At 41.2% G+C, this 21382-nt stretch overlaps 1 protein-coding gene and 1 long non-coding RNA gene across 2 annotated transcripts in view; both read right to left on the bottom strand.

Moving 5' to 3' along the window:
* Positions 1-3111: 3111 nt before the first annotated feature.
* LOC135977761 (inactive phospholipase C-like protein 2) overlaps positions 3112-21382 on the bottom strand; it is a 52879-nt gene continuing 34608 nt past the window's right edge. The window contains exon 3 of the mRNA XM_065579010.1: positions 3112-4053. Within this exon, the coding sequence (XP_065435082.1) occupies positions 3874-4053 (180 nt within the window). The 3' untranslated portion in view covers positions 3112-3873. The remainder of the gene's footprint in view (positions 4054-21382) is intronic.
* Positions 5099-21381, bottom strand: LOC135977762 (uncharacterized). The gene is made up of 2 exons (XR_010595208.1): positions 17210-21381; positions 5099-17108 (listed from the first exon to the last, which is right to left on the bottom strand). It is a non-coding gene; the product is annotated as an uncharacterized LOC135977762 (long non-coding RNA).

Genomic DNA, 21382 nt, shown 5'->3' with positions numbered 1-21382 from the left:
GCTCTTCACAACATTTTGAGACACGTTTTCATAGGGGTAAGGTTTGGCTGACAGCTTGCCTTTAAAACGTGCAGGTCACGTAGGAGTTGCTGGGAGCTACATCACAATCACTGCAGGCGGCAAGGAGAAAGCAGTATTGTTAATAAAATAACATTCACACCGTGGAAACAGGAGAGTTGTACAAATGGAAGTTTCTTAACTGCGAGAGCATTGGGCTGGCTCTTTACAGATTGTTTCATTTGATTAGTAGATTGTAGATGCCATTTTTAGTCATCTCGAAAGCACTGACATCTTTCTTCTGCTTCGGCATCAAAACAGGAAAAAATGAATATGGGTAACCAGCCATGGAGTTTTATAAAAAAAATTTATATACAGCATGTAACTATTGCTGAAAGGCCTGATTCATACACTATTATGCATACTACCTAGGATGGCAGGATTGGCGAGATCCTATGGGGCAAAACATGGCATTGAGAGTAGGAGGATAAATAACAGAGAAATGGGGGAACTTGTATTCTTGGCATGAAATCCTGGCCCTCTTACAGTCTTTGGGGCCAGGATTTCAGCTGTAGAACTCAATCCTGAACGCCATTTTGGACTCTTTGTGAAATGGGGGGTGGCAAGAAAGAACTTAAAATTGACCGTTTTCCCCCAGGTAAGGCTTCCATTTGTTAGGGAATTTCTAGGATGGTGTAAAGTTGAACTAGTTTGCTCCTATACCAGCCCACTTGAGGCTGCTCTAAACTATGCTGGAATAACTGAAATGGTCCATGGAAGGCTGCAGGATCAGGTGGCCACAAAGGGCTCTTTACAGCCCATCCTCCTCACCTGCACTCAGTGCTTTCTGAGTGCAACTGAAGATGGAGGTTCCAGTTTAGATTGGTACCTTTCCTGGGCAGGGACTGTTCCATCCTTTGTCTTGTATACAGAGCAGAACACAGGGTCAATATTTAAATGACAAATAATTCATATGTGCATTTTCTTTCAAATGGCACTCTTTGTTCTATCTTAACATTGACTATTTCTTACCACGGCTGAGAAAAGGCAAAAAAGGGCAATTTGATGAAAACCCATATTCATTTTTTGGAAACATGTACAGTGAAAACAAAGGATATAAAATTAAAACCAACTGTGGTTGGTTTTGTTTTGTTTTGAATACCTAGAAAACAACCAGTAAACAATGTCTTCATTTATAACCTGAAAATAAACAGTGTTAAAAATGGAGTAGCAAATAAAATAACTTGCATTATGGATACAAGGACGCCTTGTTAAGGAAACATAATTGAAGGAACCTCATTGACAACTTTGGTCTTGAATTTACAATGCCTGGATTACCACTAGCATCATTTCAAGTGTAAACACTTTGTGCTTCTAAAATGCAAGATGCACACCTTCTGGATGTCCAAGTCCCTCTCATTGTTCGATGTGTTTTATAAGCTCATTTTAAGACATATTAGATACAACTCTGGGCCGTGTATGAATAATGTATGAATGGTTTCCATTCAAAGCAACAGAAAGCAATACTAGACTGTAAAATGTTGACGTTTTGGGGTGGTGGGTTTTTTTAGGTTGAATGAATCCATTTTATGTTTAATTGTGCTTTACCTAAGCACATGATTTAAGCATGCATGAGATAAAGGCATCACAATACAGTCATTTTTGGAAATACTAGTTTTGTTTGTGTTGGGTAACTGTACATCTAGTGAGCATGGAGTCATGATTAGTTGCAGTCCCATGTACTTTTGGTTTCAAAATTTAATCCCTAATTTAAAATTACTCATAGGTCAGATTTAACTCATGCAGTATACTGCCTTTTTCTCCTTTCTTTTTAGTTTGCTTGCCTTTTGAACAAAGAAACAAACAAATAATATCTTAGGCAAATCTTAATCCCTGATCTCCTTCAAGGATGTAACATGCCTTAGAGAAACGTGTAAATGGAATGAGTACCTGAGATGGCAGAATTCTGATTTAGTTTAAGAAACAGTCTCACTTATGGTGTATTATAATCTGCCATACTGTAGGCGGTGCAAAGTGATGCTGGCCAGGATTCCTATTGGAGCTTTGTTGACTTGTGGTCATATGTAAGGACAATACACATTATAGTCATGTTTTCCAGATTGTTTTATAAAGTTATTGGCTTTCTGCTTAAATCAAAAGTTGTCAGTAAACACTCACTGCAAGTAGGTTATTGAAGTTTCTGATAAATATTTGTTTACAGTGAAATTGTCCTTGTACATTTGTAGCCCAGTTCATTCCTCATTCCTATTTAGTTTGTGAAAAATACACCAGGGATGCATTTGGCCCATGCAGACTAATTCTGTATTAACTACTACTAAGGATGCTGCTTGCTTCCTATCAATTTCACATGGAATCAGGGATCTCACAGCTGACAGCCTTGGGAAAGATCACTTAAAGAGCAATGGTGACTATGGGCCATATTTTACATCTTTATATGGCAGTCAATGGAAGTTTTGCCTAAGTAGGAGCATAATATTTTGGGCTTGCAGTATATGATCTGCTCACTGGGAGTTGAGTGAGCAGCACGTGCTACAATCAGCTCCTAATCTGTATAGAATGTCATTTAGAAAAGCAGCTTCAAAGGGTACTGCATAGAGTGCGTTCAACTTCTTCAATGACTAAAGGTTATTGTGTAATCAGATCCATGTAGGTGGATTGCTGCCTCTAGGGAGAGCTCCATTAAAGTTGTCAAGATTCTGTGTAGATGCAGAGGTCCACTCATACAGCTTTCATTGCAGAATCAGGGCCTTGGTTTGGCATAAGTGAAACCTCCGTATGGTGTAAAGTGCCACTCAAGGATTCAATAAAATTCCCCCTGCTGAATAGAAGCTGCATTTTAATCTTATTTTTCTTTTAATATAGTGAACTATGGGATGATACACTGTACTTAAATCAGAAGCCCTAATAGATGGCTCTAAGTTTGTATAATAACTTTGAGTACATTAGTTACTGTACCTTTATCTAAAATAAATAACAGAAACAGGTTTTTGACAAACCTCGTAACTGAGATATCACCTATTGTGTATGGAAGAAAATATTTTTAAACTGAAAAATAAAGTTAAAGTTTAGTTAAAAGATTTACTTGCATGGGAGTGATATCACAAAACTTGCTTTTAATGTGAACACTTCACTTCACAGAATGAAAAATTATTTATAACACTTTACTCGCAGTTTGGTCACTTTTACATTAGCTGTACACATTTGCTGAAGTTCATAGGTATGTATCTTCTTCAGGCCTAGGCTATATCAGACTGATTGCACATTTTCCTTTCACACAATGGCTCTCCTATAGTGCACTGAAGTGTCAGTGAGCACTGTCTAGTTACATTCTCCTTTTTATTTATGGCTCAACAAGAAAAAAAAATTCCCCTTCAAATCCAAATACCCTCAAGTGTCTAAAATAAAATCCACATTTTTTAGAGAATGTGTAATTCATTTTATTGACCTGATTTTCATAAGTTAGGTGCACAATTGCATACCTATGTATTACAAACAATTACTGAATTTTGCACAAAAATCAAGGAATTGCACACCTAATTATTTTGAAAATCAAGCACAGTCACCGTCTAACCTATGAATCCACCTTCCCTTTTCAGCACACTTTACTGAATTATGATATATTTTACACATATACATTTTGGCCAGCAAGATAATTTCCATGTTAAACAATTTCATTGCCGTCACACGCAGAATTGCAAAGTACGTTCACAGTTTTAATAGATTGTAATTAGCTTTTCCAGTTGTGCTTTAAAAACTCCAAATATAGTTTTCAATATTAAGTGCAAAGCAAATGTCCTGTGCAGCTACAGTTGGTTGCAGAGTTATAAACTCCAGAATTATGAGCAGAAAGTTCCATCATTCTCCAATTTCATCACTTGACTTTTCAGGTATGGCCTCCAGGCTTCGACGGGGCTTTGAGACTTCTGCATTTTCAGTGCCTGGTTTATTGAGTCCACATGAAAGAGCGGCATAATGGATTTGTTTCAGATTCTCAAATGTCTCATTTTTAGCATATTTTAGAAGATCAGCTTGTCCCTGTAAGAACAAGTACAGTTAGAACATACAATCAATAATAGGATTCTTTTCAGATTTATTGTACAGTTGCCCTGCTCATGAAGATCAAAACCAGATTACTATGCGTTAGTAAGAAGCCATGCTGCTTGCTTTCTCTGGAGCCAACTGGATGTATAAACAAAAGAACAGAAACCCTCGCTACCCAACAGCTTTCAGTAACAGAATCTGCTACAGTTTTAACACATGCTGTTTATTAATGCAGACAGATGTGGGGATTCATTTGTACACCTCACAGAGCAGTTACATGCTTTTCTTTTTTGTTTACCAGGAAGTCTCTTCACTCAACAGTAGCCTGGTGATAAACCTAAATAAGGGCTGGCGTCAGAGAAAGCCCTTGTGAGAGGGGCAGAGAGGACTGAAAACTCAGCTGGGTTACATTGATGATGCTTCCAAGGAATTGTAGGAGTTTAAGGAGAAGCTCAGAGAAAGGGCAGGCCTAGAACAGAAATTGCTATCACTCCCTCCCTTCCCTTGGTGGAGTCATGCTATCATTAGCTAGGTTCTCCCTACTTGCAGCTGTGCTCAGGTGAACCACCACGAGGCAATGCTGCTACAGACAGCAACTCCTCCTTATGCTATTTACATGCAGGAATCCATGGGCTGAACATGCTACAGAGAACAGCTTCTTCCCTGAGTCACTGCACATAGAAGACTTCACAGAACCTGTGTAGAGAGGCTCTTGGGGTAAAGGAGACTACATTTGCACTCTCTGGAGGACCGCCTTTTGGCTTATCCTGTTTTACTTCTGCGAGCAGCTCTGAATAAGCATACCAGATCAGTATAGAACTTGCTAAAGAATGTTACGGTACTGACACTTACAACTGATGGAAAATATTTTCATATGGAATTAGAATGTACCAAATTATTTCTGTTTGAGCCACACAAATGGAAAACATTGCTGTATACAAAAAAAATTCCTCCTTGAAATTGCAATTGGCAATGCATGTTCCACCTATGGGGAGACAAGTAACAGAAAGTTCAGCCACTGGCTTCAATAACATTCTGATTCTTTCATCTGTTAAAGGAAACCAGGACTTTTTTTTTTCTTTCTTCAAACATGACAACCAAGAAAGTTAATTTAAAACATTCCGGTAGAATAAGTGAGTCATAGCGAGAGTGCATCTGTTTCTAGCACAAGTTGTGATGTGGATTAGTTAGAATGCAGTTTTAGAACTTTAACTAGGCTGTTTATTATAGGTTGTACTGGTGGCTCGGCCTACAATTAAGCTTGCCTGACACTCCCCATTATGAGACTCTGTTGCTTACAACTATGTGAATCTTTAACTGTTTGGGCTGAAATTTTCCATACTGCCTCAGCCTCAAGCTGATTTTTTTTTCTGAAAAATTTCAGCATAAAATATTCAGCCATTTCCAAGAACAAGATTACAGAAAAAAGGTTTTTTTTGTCGTCCATTAAAAAATTCTTGAGACCTTTTCTTTGAATGGCTCTAGTGTTCGATATTTTAAAATAAGGACTTGTAATTCGGCCGGGGGGGTGGCCTTTATATCAGGGATGTGCCTTTTGCGATCAAAACATGCTCGTTTGGCCAAGTGATAAACCTTTGACAAATTGTAGTTTGCACATGCTCAGTAGAGATTTCATCAATTTCAGCAGCTAAATTTCCAGAGTCTGGCCTCAGGGAGCATGCACCTGCATATGGTTTTGCATGTTCTATCCAGCCTAAGGCTACACTTGTGAAGCCTGACTTTCTCTGTAATGGTTGCTCCCTGTTACTTTGGGGTGGGCCCTAGAACTATGAGTAGGGAGATGATCTCTCCTGTGCTATTAATGACCATGCTTCTGCCCAGGCCACGTGGGGGAGGAAGCTGTCTGATTCAAATGTAGAGGGAACAAGAGCTGGACCAGGGGGAGAAAAAGGCTTGGGGGGGGAGGGGAGAATCTGGAACTGGGTGTGATTGGACAAGGAGACTGGCTGGGACTGTTTGGGAGAGAACACTGGGAGACGGTGAGAGAAATTCAGGGGGCTGGGAGATAGTTGGCTTATGGGAAGAACATTGAAATCAGACAAGGAGCTGGGGAGCGGAGGGACAACTGGGACTGACTGGACAAGAAGACCAGGACTAAAACTTACTGGGGAGAGCTGAGAAAGAGCTGGGGTAACGGGCGAGAACAGGGACTGACTGGGAGCTGGAGTGGACAGGGTGACTGACATTGGATGACAAGCCTGCAGAAGACAAGTGGGATAGGTGGGATGAGGACCCAAGAGAAGAGAACTGAGAGTGGCTGGGCAAGAAGCCTGGGACTGGGAATGGTGGGGGAGAGGGGAGAAAAGGAGAGACTGGGTCTAGGACTGTGAGCCTGGCTAGGGAGACTAGCAGTGGTTAGGCAAGAAGACTGGGCCTGGGTAAGCGAAGAAGAACAGTACTGGGGCAAGGAACCAGGGATGGAGAAGAGACAGGACTGGGACAAGTTGAAGGGAATGGTGCAGAATGGGTCAAGTCAGGGGAGAGGAAGGGGGAGGAATAGGCAGAAGAATCTGTGCCCACTATAGCACATTCCCATCCAGAGCCTGAAATGGAATTCAAGATTGACAGATAGCAATAGCAGGTTGTCATTCTCTGTATGGACTAGGTGTGGGGTGAATGGCACTCTTTTCCCATTGGGTTTCATACATAGTTGCTGACAGCAAAGGAATAGTGAGACTCAGTACTCCATTAACTCAAGTGGCAGAGGTCAATGCAGTGGCTCTAAAGATTCCAACCCTGCTGATGAACCATGGGGTTGTCAATATGATGCCACAGGATGGAATTTCCCCCCCACCCCAGTTTGCTTGTTTAAAAACCTAGGAAATTACACACAAACTCTGTTAAAAGTCCACTACTGAGGTTGCAAAGTAAAGCACTTAAATGTTAGGAAATGCCAGAATTAATTTCCCCCCGGAGCACCCTTAATTTCCCCCCGTGCATAGGCAGTGTGACACAGTCTTTAATTACATGATCACATACTGTTTTTCCACAGGACCAATTTTCAAAGGTTCATCATTCTTTCAAACTAATTCACCTCAGAACAATATAAGGCACCGTTCCTTGGTAAGGGCTATTACAATGCCACATTTCTTTTCTTTGAGCCCTGCCATTTTGGCTTTGGGGATATTCAAAAAAAGGAAGCAAGACTTTTAAAAAAAATTCATAAATTAATCTATTCCAAGGCCAGAGAAGACCATTGTAACCATTTAATCTGACTTCTTGTATAACACAGGACTCCATCAAAACGCCTCCTGTCCCCCCAAAAATGCTTGATGGTTGGCAAGTCAAAATAAGTCAAATAATAGCCTTTCCTGACAAATAAATCTAGCTTCTTTTGGCTTCTTTTCCTTTAGCAGTGCTCTGTTCTGTCTTGCCTTCTTGTTGGCCACCATGATAACCAGGGTGGCTGTAAAATATTCCACATCTCCAGGTGGAAATTGATATTTTCTGTCCACCTTCCTGGATGTGACGGCAATTGTAGCTGGGGTCTGTTATAGTGATTGGGCTGAATTCATTATTGCCTCATTTATAGGCCAGGCTACCATTCCAGAGCAGTAGATTGCAAAATATTCACTAGCTTGTGGGTGGGCTCCTGCACCTCCTCCAATGGTAGCTGGAGTGCCGTTGTCTTTTTCCAGAGCTCTTGGAACTCCTTAAAGCAGCAGTTCTCAAATTGGAGGTTGGGACCCCTTAGGGGGTTATTACATGGGGGGTTGCGAGCTGTCACCCTCCACCCCAAACCCCGCTTCACCCCCAGCATTTATAATAGTGTTAAAACATAAAAAAGTGTTTTTAACGTATAAGGGGGGTCGTACTCAGAGGCTTGCTGTGTGAAAGGGGTCACCAGTACAAAAGTTTGAGAGCCACTGCCTTAAAGTCATCTAATTGTGGGGCCCTGAGGAGCAACACTGCTTCACCCAGAGATGATGACAAAGCAACTGGTTTTGAGGAATCTAATGGAGGAAGGGCTTGTTTCCTCTTGCTCCTCCTCATGACTACGAGAGACCTGAGTTGGTGGGAGTTCGGGCGCTGCTTGAGTTGCTGAAAAAATGAATGAAGGCCCTTAGGCATGTATGGTCAGTCTGAGTAGTCTTGCTTCCCATGAGATGACCAAGGTGCCCAACAGGGCCACAGGGGCACAGAAGTATGGGCCATGAGGTCCTGGTATGAGGAACCAGGTTCCTGGGAGTGATGAGGGCCCCTGGAACTCCTAAGGAGGTAAAGGATGGTGGTAATGCTCTCAGTGAGTACACATGATCATACTTGTGATCATCACCCAAGGTAACTGAGGATGCTGAGGAGAATGAATACTCTAGATCAGGGGTGGCCAACCTGAGCCGGAGGAGGAGCCAGAATTTACCATTGTACATTGCCAAAGAGCCACGGTAATACGTCAGCAGCCCCCCATCAGCTTCCCCCCCCCACCCACTCCCAGTGCCTCCCGCCCACCAGCAGCCCCGCCGATCAGCAACTCCCCCTCCCTCCCCGCACCTCCCAATCAGCTGTTTTGTGGCGTACGGGAAGCTCTGGAGGGAGAAGCGAGGGCACGGCTGGCTGAGGGGAGAGGGTGGGAAGGGGTGGAGTGGGGGCAGGGCCTGTGGCAGAGCAGTGAGCACCTCCCCGCACATTGGAAAGTTGGCGCCTGTAGCTCCAGCCCCGGAGTCATGCAGCTCTTTGTATAGGCACTATTAACTTCCGAAGAGCCGCATGTGGCTCTGGAGCCACAGATTGGTCATCCCTGCTCTAGATCCATCACAGATGCTGTGGATCTGGGTGTTGCTGGCAACTGCGCTGAGGTTCTTGATGCCACATTCAAGAGTCTCAGCACAGTCAGGGTGAGTTAGGTTGAAAGGAGTGAATACTCCAGTTCTTGCGGGATTGGAAGGTCTCAATAAATCTGGCTGGTGCTGGTACATGTAGTCCGGGGTAGCTGATCCAATCAGTGCTGGAGTTCAACCCTTGACCATGCCTAGCCTCATGACAGTGCTGACTTTGCTACCAGTGCTTGGGTAAAGTGTATTTTCCCCCATTGATATTTCATTCATATAGGCCAGGGGCTCTCTGATTTATTTTGCTAGGCCCACCTTCTGAAAATATTTCAGGCTGTGACAACCCAGCTCCCACAAAAAAAGTGACAGCAAATTACTGAACATACGCATAGGAGCATACTTGTGGTATTGCCACCCTTACTTCTGAGCTACTGCTGGCATTTTCACTGCCTTCAGACTTGGAGTGGCCAGAAAGCGGCGACTGCTGTACCCACCCCTACCCTTCCAGCTACCCCCCTCCTCCCAGCAATATTTTTTGTGATCTCGCAACCCCCTTATGAGTCTTGCAATCTCTTTTTGGGTTGGGACCCCCAGTTTGAGAAACACTGATATAGGAAGAACGATTCCTAAAACTTTCCAAACAAACTGTAATCAGGAAGTGGCAAAGCTTCAAAGAAAAGTCTCCCAAAAGGTAAGAGTTTCAAAAAATTCTTAATGACTGAAGATGGGGGGAGTGGTGTGACAGAATGGAAAGAGTCATGCAATCTCAGCTACAGCACTTACTGAAGTAGCAGCAAAACACAGTAACACGGACCTTAATAAAATTAAACTAAAAAGCTCCTTTGTACGGATTCAAAGATTTGTCTTCTCAATTTAGAACTCAACAGTTGGCCTAATACAGTAATTCATTTGTTAGAGGTTAAATGTCTCAATAACTAGACAAAAGCCCAATCCTATAAGCCCTCTAAGTGAGGAACTACTAGGACATGCAAAACCAATGCTAAACTCCTTACATGTTGTTACAGACGACCCCAATTTCTTAACACACTATTTGATCCTGATTCACAAAACAAAGTACTATTATATACAATTGATTGCCAACTGGAATATATGTATGCATTGAAATTGTGGGCCATTCATCCTTCGTCATGGACAGTCACACCCCATGCTCTGCAGATCTATGCTGCAAAACCAAGATGTATGCAAAGCCCATGCATTCCAAAATGAATGCAAACCTAACCGATGGCTCAAACAAGAGTGATATGCAGATACCATAATCCCGAATGAGTTAAAGGAAAACAACATTCAAGGAAACAATGCGATCAGCTACCCCAACAGTAACCTGATCTTTAAAGGCAACTCAATCCTGGAGCCTGAACCAATTCCACAACTAAACCCAGATGCTGTTTGTTGGCTCTATGGCGATGTCAGTTCTACCAGCCTTTTACCTCTGAAGAGTTGCCTTCAAATCTGGGTTAGGTCAAACGTGAAATGAACTTAATTCTCTGAATCTAGTCTCCATTGGAAAACTGTCCACATAACCAAGATATAAATTTTATTAGTGAATATTTGAAAAATAAACAATACAGAAAATTTGAGGCGTCGGTTATTGGTCATTGGGGGTAACATACAGAGTATAGGGGGGATGTTAGTGTTTTGGGGTTGGGCAGCACACATAATATATACAGACTGCAATGTCCCCAATGCGGGGGGGGGGAGGTAACCGGTGGGCGGGATCAGGATACAGCCGACAAGCGGTGAGGGTCTATCACCCATACAGAAAATAGAGACAGTCATGGGTATAAGTAAGTGGGCTGGGTAATGGGGATGTGGTGACCCTCACGTGGTGGGATTCAGTTAGGTTCGGTGGGTTCAGGGCTCAGGGGATAAAGTCCAGCAGGGGGGGTTTATAGGTCTCTTCCCCCTTGTGGGTGCACGAGGTCTCCCCGGCTCACTCTTGGTATTGGCGGTGGCCGGTGATGTGCTCTGTGTAGATGTCCCGGGACCAAATCTGACATGGTTGAGAACCAGTCTGGGGATGGGAACAGTAAGGGGTTTGCATGTCACAAGGCAAATTGCAAGGAAGCTGCCATTCTGGATTGTAACCACTGCTGTCCACTAAAGAAAGGAATAACAGAATAAAGCACAATAGTCTATTTCATGTACAGAATACTTCTGCTAATCCAAAACCCTGTTATCTGCACCTCCACACTATCAGAATTCCTCATCATGAGATAGATGAGATATCTGCCTCTACAGCATGTATCTCATGCTGGGGAACAAGGAAGGGATTTGGATAATGCGGAGGTTCAGTTAAAAGAGCAACCTCCTGACCCCAGCCAGGACAGCGAGGAGGAGGAGGAGCACCTGGCAGTGGGGAGGCCACCCTGATGCTGAATGGCTCCTGTGACAGTGCACGGAGCCTTCTTCAGTCCCCACTGTCACAGGGAGTAAGTGCGTGGGGCTGTGACAGAAGAGCTGCAGAGGGCTCCCTGCACTTCTGTAGGGCTGTGGACACTCAATCGCTGTAGACACTGGCCGGGGGGTCCCTTCTTTGCATTGTCAGGACTGCAGCCTCACCCTCACACCTTGTGTCTGCAGGCATTGGCTGTCACCAGATCGGCAGCAGCACATGGAACCCTCTGCAGCTCTGTTGTGACAGGAGTGAGTGAGAAGGGACAGCAGAGATCTCCAAGCAGGACTGTGAGGAGGACAATGACGACCCCCCCGGCTGTTGGTGAAGCCACCCCCTGCTGAAGGCCTCCTGCTCTCTTCATCATCAGAACTCCCAATTATCCAAATAAAATGCATGTTACTGGCATAACTGGGAGTATATTGTACAGTAGATATTCATGTTGCTCATAAGTGGTGGTTGCTCTTACAAGGTGTTGCTGCAAATGAGCATCTACTGTATTAACATTTGTTCATAATTCACAAAATGAATTCAGTAGCGTATTGCTTTGTGGCCCATCATGTAGTAATTGCTTTAAAGGACATCAAACTTCAACACTGATATTCATTTATAAACTGTTAAAAAAAAAGAGGACATGAGTTAATATGCAGTGTCAATTAAATTTCCTTAATGAATGTAAAAGTTCTCATTTGCCTGAATTTTACCCTAGAAGAGCAACTTCATCAGCATAGAAAAGCTCATGCTTCGCTTTGATATTTTCAGGTATGAGCTGTAATGTCAGATCTGAATAGAAACTGAAAGGTAATTAAAAAAGGAAAGGGTTTTGGGTTTATCATCTCCTCTACATCTGTGAAATGAGATGTTGGCTTTGATCCAATGTGACACAATAACAAGTAGAATGTCTCAACAGTTTTACATTTTCTTTACTCTGTATCTTGTACTGAAGCTTGATTTTTTTGTCACAGATTCTACTGTATTGTGTAACTGTCACTATTATTACTGTATATTTTGCTTTTAAAATGATTTGTTGGCCAGAAATTAAAAAGGAAATAGGAATGTAAAGAAATGGGAGGGCAGACACCACAATGTGGTGGTCACAGAACAGCACTGAGCCACCAGATTGGCTGGCTCAACGGGGTGCTCCAATGTAGTCGGTCTAAAGGGCAGCAGTATTTGAATAAGAAAAGGATTGGCACTGGCATCTTGATAAAATGCAGTTCATCTTGACTTGTGTGTGTATATATATATTGGTTACACTGTGCATCTTTTCTCTAGTGCAGGTATTTCTGATGATTCTTGTACATGTCTGTGCAGGTTCTTACACGTCCTCCTTTCCAACAGGATGGTAAATTTTAGGCCACTTAGGGGCCATCTCCAAATAATCACCATTGTCGATTTTAGTTTGGGATGATTATGAGGTGGAGGGCATGGAATTGATGAGAAAAAGCATCAAACCATCAGTCACCTGTGCAAATGTGACTTCGTATGAGGACACCCCCTTGCTCTGAATCAGAAATGGTTCGTGTAGGTGCCACAAGGTAGGCCTTGGAGCTGGTGCCACTACATATTCTGTCTTTGACATGGCAAAGACACATACCTGGTCTTCCCCAAAGAGTTCAGAAGGAGTGGCCATCATGAACAATTCTTGTGTTTAGGTAAGTTTTGTTTAAAACGTGCAGTCTTGTAGCCATTTTGAATAAACAAGGAGTTCATGCTGGCATTTGGGTGGGCTCTCAGCAATTGACAAAGGGTAATTTTGTAAGTATATTTATAAATAGTATTTAGGTACAGTACCTGCCTTATTATTTCATTGATAACAACCGCTTTGCACTGTATGGTCTCACATTTATTAAGTGAAATTTGTACCCATTTTGCTCAAATTGGCAATACTGAAGAGAAGCACTCTTCACCACACACACATATTGTGGGATTCTCTGCCCCACAAAAAACCTGCAAGTTTGAACACAGTATGTCAATACTTGGGAGCTAACCCACATTCAGTACCAGTTAAGCTACTCCTAGTGCTGCTGCTCATTGTCAAGAATTATTTTTTGTAGTGTAGACAAGCTGCATGTGAAGAACCTCTGAGATATATTTGACAAACGGAATTTCTAAGTCTATGGGTGAAATCATTCTATGGTTTAGAAAACTGTTGACATTCTGTGACAATAATGGGTTGTGAACCCAAGTGCTGGTGACTGAAACCAGTTTCCATCCTACTTGTACTTTAACAGTAGCTTAACATCAGAAGAACTTTTGTGTTTAATATTTAAAAAGGATATTTAATATTTACATAGCAAAGTTCTTCTTGTCATTAAATTTTCATGTTTAATCCCTTTAAGGCTTTCCTGAACTTTGGCTGGGGACTATTTATGAAGCCAGCTGGGACAACCTTTAAATACATCCAGCCTTTCCATTTTGTGCCTCAGTAAAGCCAAAGAACAGTAGCCCAGGCCATGCAAGCAGTCTGCAGGAGGTGAGGGCTGTGGAAGCAAGGTTCTGAGCTTGTAGCTGGAGGCATGTAGGTAACTTTGTACACGCCTCCAACTTCCATCCAGGACACACCACATGATCCATTGTCTATAGCCAAGCTCTAAGATACAACCGCATATGCTCCAATCCCTCAGACAGAGACAAGCACCTACAAAATCTCTATCAAGCATTCTTAAAACTACAGTACCCACCTGCTAAAGTGAAAAAACAGATTGACAGAGCCAGACGAGTACCCAGAAGTCACCTGCTACAAGACAGGCCCAACAAAGAAAATAACAGAACACCACTAGCTGTCACCTTCAGCTCCCAACTAAAACCTCTTCAGCGCATCATCAAAGATCTACAACCTATCCTGAAACATGATCCTTCACTCTCACTGATCTTGGAGACAGACCTGTCCTCGCTTACAGACAGCCCCCCAACCTGAAGCAAATACTCACCAGCAACCACACACCACTGAACAAAAACACTGACCCAGGAACCTATCCTTGCAACAAAGCCCGATGCCAACTTTGTCCACATATCTATTCAAGGGACATCATCCTAGGACCTAATCACATCAGCCATGCCATCAGGGGCTCATTCACCTGCACATCTACCAATATGATATATGCCATCATGTGCCAGCAATGCCCCTCTGCCATGTACATTGGCCAAACCGGACAGTCTCTACGCAAAAGAATTAATGGACACAAATCTGACATCAGAAATCATAACATTCAAAAACCAGTAGGAGAACACTTTAACCTGTCTGGTCACTCAATGACAGACCTGTGGGTGGCAATTTTGCAACAGAAAAGCTTCAAAAACAGACTCCAACAAGAAATTGCTGAGCTTGAATTGATATGCAAACTAGATACAATCAACTTAGGCTTGAATAGAGACTGGGAATGGCTGAGCCATTACAAACATTGAATCTATCTCCCCATGTAAGTATTCACACACTTCTTATCAAACTGTCTGTACTGGGCTATCTTGATTATCATTTCAAAAGTTTTTTTCTCTTACTTAATTGGCCTTTCAGAGTTGGTAAGACGACTCCCACCTTTTCATGCTCTCTCTATGTGTATATATATCTCCTCAATATATGTTCCATTCTATGCATCTGATGAAGTGGGCTGTAGCCCACGAAAGCTTATGCTCAAATAAATTTGTTAGTCTCTAATGTGCCACAAGTACTCCTGTTCTTTTTGCGGATACAGACTAACATGGCTGCTACTCTGAAACCAGCAAGGTCAGAGACATCCTCTCCTGACCCTCCCCAGATAAGGTGGGAAGGGATGGGATGGGGAGAGTGTGGGGTCCTGGGCTAGGCGTGGGGTCATGTGGGGGATGGTCACAAGGGTTACTCCCCTGACTCCCAGCTTCTCCCCCTGAAAAAATTTCCCCACCAGCTGCTGTCCCGGCCCGTTAGGGTAAGCAGCTGGCACGCCGGGACACTTTGTTTACTAAGGTTTACCTCCGTGCCTGCGGACGTGCGAGGTAAACAAACCATCTTGGACCACCGGCGGCTTATCCTGATGGCCCGGGAGCCAAAGTTTGCTGACCTCTGAATTATAGGGTCGGTTTATGAACGGGTTATAACATTTTTTCCATTTTTACTTATCCATCTTGGGGCGGGGGGTCGGTTTATAAACGAACTAGCTTATGATTGAGTATATACGGTAATTTGTTTAGAAATTACATCAGCTGCGTCTTACATTCCTGACCTTTCCCTATGAAGGAGCTGAGATTGACTCTTGGTTTTCAGCATGAGGATATTTTTGTAGTGTTGTTCAGATTAACATGACCTTTCTTTATTATAAGAGGTTATGCTTTTTTCTTAAAAGAAGTAGGCTGATTTCTAATAGCCATGGGGAAATATAGAGCAAATAAAATGAATCTGTATTGTTTATTTTTCCTTCCTGATGCATAAAGATAGCCTCAAAAGGTATGTCTATACTGCAACAGCTGGAGGGACAGTCCACAGCAATGGTTCTTAATATTTAAGATGTGCTTTCCCCAGAGGAGTGGATAGAGTACTGATCATACCCACACACACATTATGGGGCATGGACACTGCAATTAGTGGGTGTACTGAAAGGAACTCCCTGCACCCTCTCTAGTCTCAACTGTTCCTATCGGACCCTAAATTTCTGATTTAGTACTTTGACCATTTTTCAGAGTAGCAGCCGTGTTAGTCTGTATCCGCAAAAAGAACAGGAGTACTTGTGGCACCTTAGAGACTAACAAATTTATTAGAGCATAAGCTTTTGTGGGCTACAGCCCACTTCTTCGGATGCATATAGAGTGGAACCATGCTCTAATGCTCTAATAAATTTGTTAGTCTCTAAGGTGCCACAAGTACTCCTGTTCTTTTTACTTTGACCATTACACTCAACATCTTGAACTACATGTAGTTCCTTCCTAATATAAAGTCACAATATACACCTTCATAACCACAGCTCACACTTTTTCTTTAGCTCACAATACATGCACTTCAGTCACTATTAAACTCCATTTAGTCTGAAATCAGAGTACTTCCAAGAGTGAATTAAAATCTTATTACCTAATGACCCTGCCCATAGAGGTGAAGAAAACAATGTCAAACTTCAGTTGCATTAAACCAGTTAAAATATCTACATTATAAATATAATATACCAATAGAAAGGTCAATCTTTTTTTTAAAAAAGTGACACCTCACAGAAAGACTGTAAGTGTAAAGTAATGGCAAAAAACTTTAATATCCTCTGATAAAAGGTGATTTATACACATGATTATTATTATTATATATAAAGTTTCTGCAGTTGGTAGGAATATCTATTGGTTTTAAAGTTCATAAGAATGTCAATTGTTTTTCAAACTTCTCATTAGAATGAATAATTAGAAAATGCTTTTTTAATATATGGTAGTGGTGGAAGGGGCAGATTTTGCAATGTTCCTGTGGAGTACACAATAAATATAAATGAAACTAGAAACCCACCCAGCACTGATGGAGAAAGAAACCCACACAAACAAGAAGTTTGTATGTCAGTGATATGCAAAACAAGAATAGTAGATTTAAAATTAATTATGCGGTCAGTGCCTATCTTAGAGTATATTTAGAATTAATTGCTAGTGTCCCAAACAAAGTAGCTGGACTTTTAAAAATTATTTGCAGGTCACTTTTAAGAAAGTGGATTTGCCTTTTCATTTACCACCATATGAAAACCAAGGACATACATACAGTGTCTTGTTGCACCTCCACAGTCAGTGAGCACCCGGGTCTCTTCACCTTTAATGATGTTCAGTGATTTTTCACAAAGATACCCACATGCATTATTTCTTAAATTATTTTGAGGGGCTCCACAATATTGTACCCTTCACAACATAAGCTCATTATGCTCGTATAACATAACAATATATTTAGAGGAAGAAATAATTATCCACATTCTATCCAGTTTTCCAGTTTTGGCAAAAGAATTGACATTTGTACCTGACATGTCTAGAGATTTAAAGAAAATGCTAATATTTGAACTGTGATGGTTCTTAAAAGTTTTTCTTTGGAGAGGGATGGGAGCAGGTTGAAGCTAGTAGACAGTGAATGCACTCAGAAGTTTAAAATCTCTAACTTCCTTTTTTTTTTTTTTTACTTTTTAATTTAAACACCAAAACTTTTCAAATAATAAAAATATATAACTACATTTCACAAGACTACCTAGAGATTTAGAATACTAATTATTTCACTGTTCTTCAGTTAAGTATTATAGAGTGGATATATATCAAATTCCAAGCAGCTCTGCTCTCACCACAAAACTGTAATTCATGGATCAATGGGAAAAGGAGCTGAATGAATATGTACATGCTGGAGGCCTGAGAATAGTTGTGCTAGAAGCCAAAAATGCTTCCCTGTGTCATTAATAGAAATGCAATACAAACTATCTATCAGCATATATTTTACACCAGCATGAATAATCCCTATATATCCCAGTACACCAGATTTATACTGGATAAACTGTGTACAAAACGGGCTAGTGTTCTAAAAGAGTGAGTTTTTCAAGGAAATGCATGCATATAAATCCAAATCCTCCATCCGACGTGACACCCAAGTGGTTAAATGTTGTGCCCAGTAACTCAATGGAAACTTTGACATTGACTTTAATTGGGTCAGGATTACACCCAGCACACTTAATGCAAAGGAAACTGGCTGGGCTGAATCCCTGTGTGAGGTTGAATCAACAGATCATGATTGCTGGAACCTTGGGAAAATGACCCTGGTGTCTGGTTGTGCCTGAAAGTTGTGTGTCTCAGCCCCACAACTTTTTCAGGCAGAACAAACACACTTTATATGGACTTTGTTCAGCTATTCAAAATTTGGCATGTGCTGACCAAATTCTAGCTGTAAATGTGCCTAACAATATAGGTCTAATTTTTCAGAAGTGTCTAGAGATTCTGGGTGCTCATTTTGAAACAATTTAAATTTAACTATGTTCTGAGCACCTCTTCTCTGAAAATTAAACCCCTACCTCTAAAGCGTTTCCACCTGGGCACCCAAAAATGGAATCACTAGTCACTTTTGACAGTCTTGGCCCTGGTTCACACTGTTGTGAGGTGTACAACTTGCAACTAAAATAACCAAGACCTAGAATAACTGTTGTCTATAGTGCTATTAGCTTAGCGATCCCTCACCCTTTTGATGGAGACAGGTGAAAAGGACTAATCTATGTATGGAAAACACTGAGGTCACTAAATGAGTCTGTTCCTAAACAGATGAAGTATTTAAATTTGAAAAATCCTAGAACCTTCTTTAATATCAAGAAAACACTATAAACAGTTGTAGTCGGCCACATGTTAGCCATATCTGGGTCCGCAGCATATTGAGCCCTACTTAGCTGTACCTTTTTACTCTATATTTTTCTATTTTGATATTTCTCTTCTGATCACACTGTAATATTTAATGATGTGCTCGACTCCTCTGCTATAAGGTAAAGTATTTTCATGTATTTCTGTAACTAACTGATATTTTTCTGTGATTTGAGAGCTATTTTTCCTCTTTTATTTTTTGTTCTCTTCTCTGTAGAGGCCTCCTATTTATGTGTAGAGACACCAAGGGGTTTTTTGGGGTAAGAGAAGTCTGGAATGAGGGGCAATACCTTGGCTTTACAGGAGAATTAACTTAATGGCATATTAATATATTTTCTCTCTCTAACTACTAGGAAATGATAGTACTTTGCTATTGTTTGAAAAGGTGTACTCACTAAAAATGAGGAGTAAATCAGAGCTCCCCTATACATATAGACTTTCGCTTTCTTATGTTATGGCCTATTATTGGATTGGATTTAACATATACTTTTATTTATTTTTTTCTGAATAAAAATCTGCTGCTGAATAAAAGAAAATGCTGCGTAATCTGTTCTGAATATATTTAATTTTACTTTGCATGTGTGCTCTCATCTAATCCTCTTTGTTCAGAGAACAGCCACCTGGGTTGAATCAGTCTGTATTTAAGATGTTATGTACTTCAGTCAATTGCCCTATTGATCATAGTTTTTCCAAGCCATATAAAGTTGGCTTTAATTTTTAAGCCACTCTGATAGAGCACCTTCTCAAATGGCATGGTACTGTATCAGTGACAGTACCACATTGAGGGGCATCAGATATTTTTTATGCCTTACTCTGAAGTATCTGAGACTGGTTCACCTGGATTACCAGAGTTCAAGATGAGAGAGACCTATCTGTCTCATCTTCCCCATCTGCAAAATGGAGAGGATAATAGTAACTAAAGGGCTGCTGTGGTTGTCTAATATTTGTAAAGCACTTTTCAATAATGTTTTACATCTTCAGTGTGGCATATCTCCATCATCATTTGCCACACATGGAGACAAGATATTGACTGGATGGCTCATTGGTCTGTTCTGCTATAGCATTTTCTATGGCACAAGTGGCACCCTTCTGCCACTTTAGTGTGGGAGGAAACAAAGCAAGGTGAACATTAAAGAGCTTTGTCCCATCAGAAGGAAGAGCCTGCCACCCCCCAACCTTGTTGGTCCCAAGGGCCTGGCATGTGAGGGTGACAGGCCTTCAGTACTGTGAGTGGTCAGGTCCACCATACTGTTATTCTGCCCCCCCCGCACCCTAGCATCATGGCTCCTGCAGACATTGGGATGCCACTGACCACTCACTGCAATTACAGAAAACTCCCTACACTCTGAATAGGATGCAGACATGAGGTCTAAGTTATTGTTGCTTCAGGCAGTATTAAATAAGGTAGGAATAGCCAAGCTGATCTCTGATGCTCAGGACAGAAAAGTGCAGCAAATAATAACTTCTTCCCCTCATGCCCCCCAGAATGTTGGACCATGATCCCCCGATGCATCCACAGAGTCCCAAGACACAGGGGAATGATGCCACGATCCACCAGATCTAGCAGAAGCTGAGGGACAATCTGGCCCCTTTAACTTTAAACAGAACTTGGAACCTTACCGACATAATTTGTTACCTGTGAATGCTCTAATGAATCTAACCTATTTTTGTTTCTCCCTAGAGTTGGGCTCAAAGAGGACTTTTGCCATCTTAAATACTCTGAAAAGCACAGCTCAGCATCTGTCAGCTGAAATGAATAGCAAGTGTGGGAGAACAACATGGGGGTGATGGTTTTGTATGTAATGTTCTTCTATAACGGGCATAACAACACGAGTGTGGGGAGAAGAATTAAGCTGAGAAGGGGGTAGAAGGAAAATTTATTTTCAATAATTAAAACAGAGAGTTTAAAAAGCATGCATTAGAGGGAGAAAGATGAAAATTTTTGTAATTAAAATAGATTTTACAGTTTATTGTAGGGATGAGGTACTTGGCTGGACAGGGGACAGGAAATCTTTATTAAATTTAAATAGAAAACTGTTTAAAACGAGGCTGGAAGGACTAAATTGGAGAAGTTAAGGGAGGCAGCTGTGATAACTATCAAACTATTTTACTCTACTCTGCAGAAAGACTGTAGACGACAAATATGAAAACCATTCTGCATTTTAACTGTCCGAGGGTGTCCATTTGAAAACTGTTTATACTACACCACTTCGTGTTCAGTCAAAATGTAAGCATAATGTGCTTAAGAAAACGCAGAGGGAATTTCTAAGTCAAACATACTCAGTTACTCAAATCAGAAGTAGTAATACATTTATGTATACATCATTAAACACTATTCATCATAGATTACAATAAATCAACACTTGTATTTATTTCCTATCTCGATCTGCATTTATCTCAATACTGCTTCTCCTTTTCAAATCACTGAATAGATATTGAATAGATTTTGAACAGCTGCATAGCCTCTTCAGAGCCCTATTTATTCCAGAAATCAATAATCATTATCCTATATGGATATTCAGGACCACAGGGGACCCTGTTAACATTAAAAGGTTTTACAAAGAAAATATCAAAAACTAAACCAAACAAAAAACCCCAAAGAAATTACAATGGTAAAATTCAGTGTACTTGTCTAAATTCATGTTGACAGCCTGTTACTCTTTCAGGATACATGAGATAATTTATAAAGATAGTAAAAGAAATGAAATCAGGTCACATAGTGACCACTAATTAGCTACACAAGACAATATAATTATAAGACCAAGTGTGAATGGAATAAATAACATAATTGCCAGCACCAGTGAAG

The sequence above is a fragment of the Chrysemys picta genome, unplaced genomic scaffold, assembly GCF_011386835.1.
Source record: "Chrysemys picta bellii isolate R12L10 unplaced genomic scaffold, ASM1138683v2 scaf32, whole genome shotgun sequence".
In the NCBI taxonomy this organism is placed as follows: Eukaryota; Metazoa; Chordata; order Testudines; family Emydidae; genus Chrysemys; species Chrysemys picta.
This window is presented reverse-complemented; position numbering and strand designations above follow the sequence as displayed.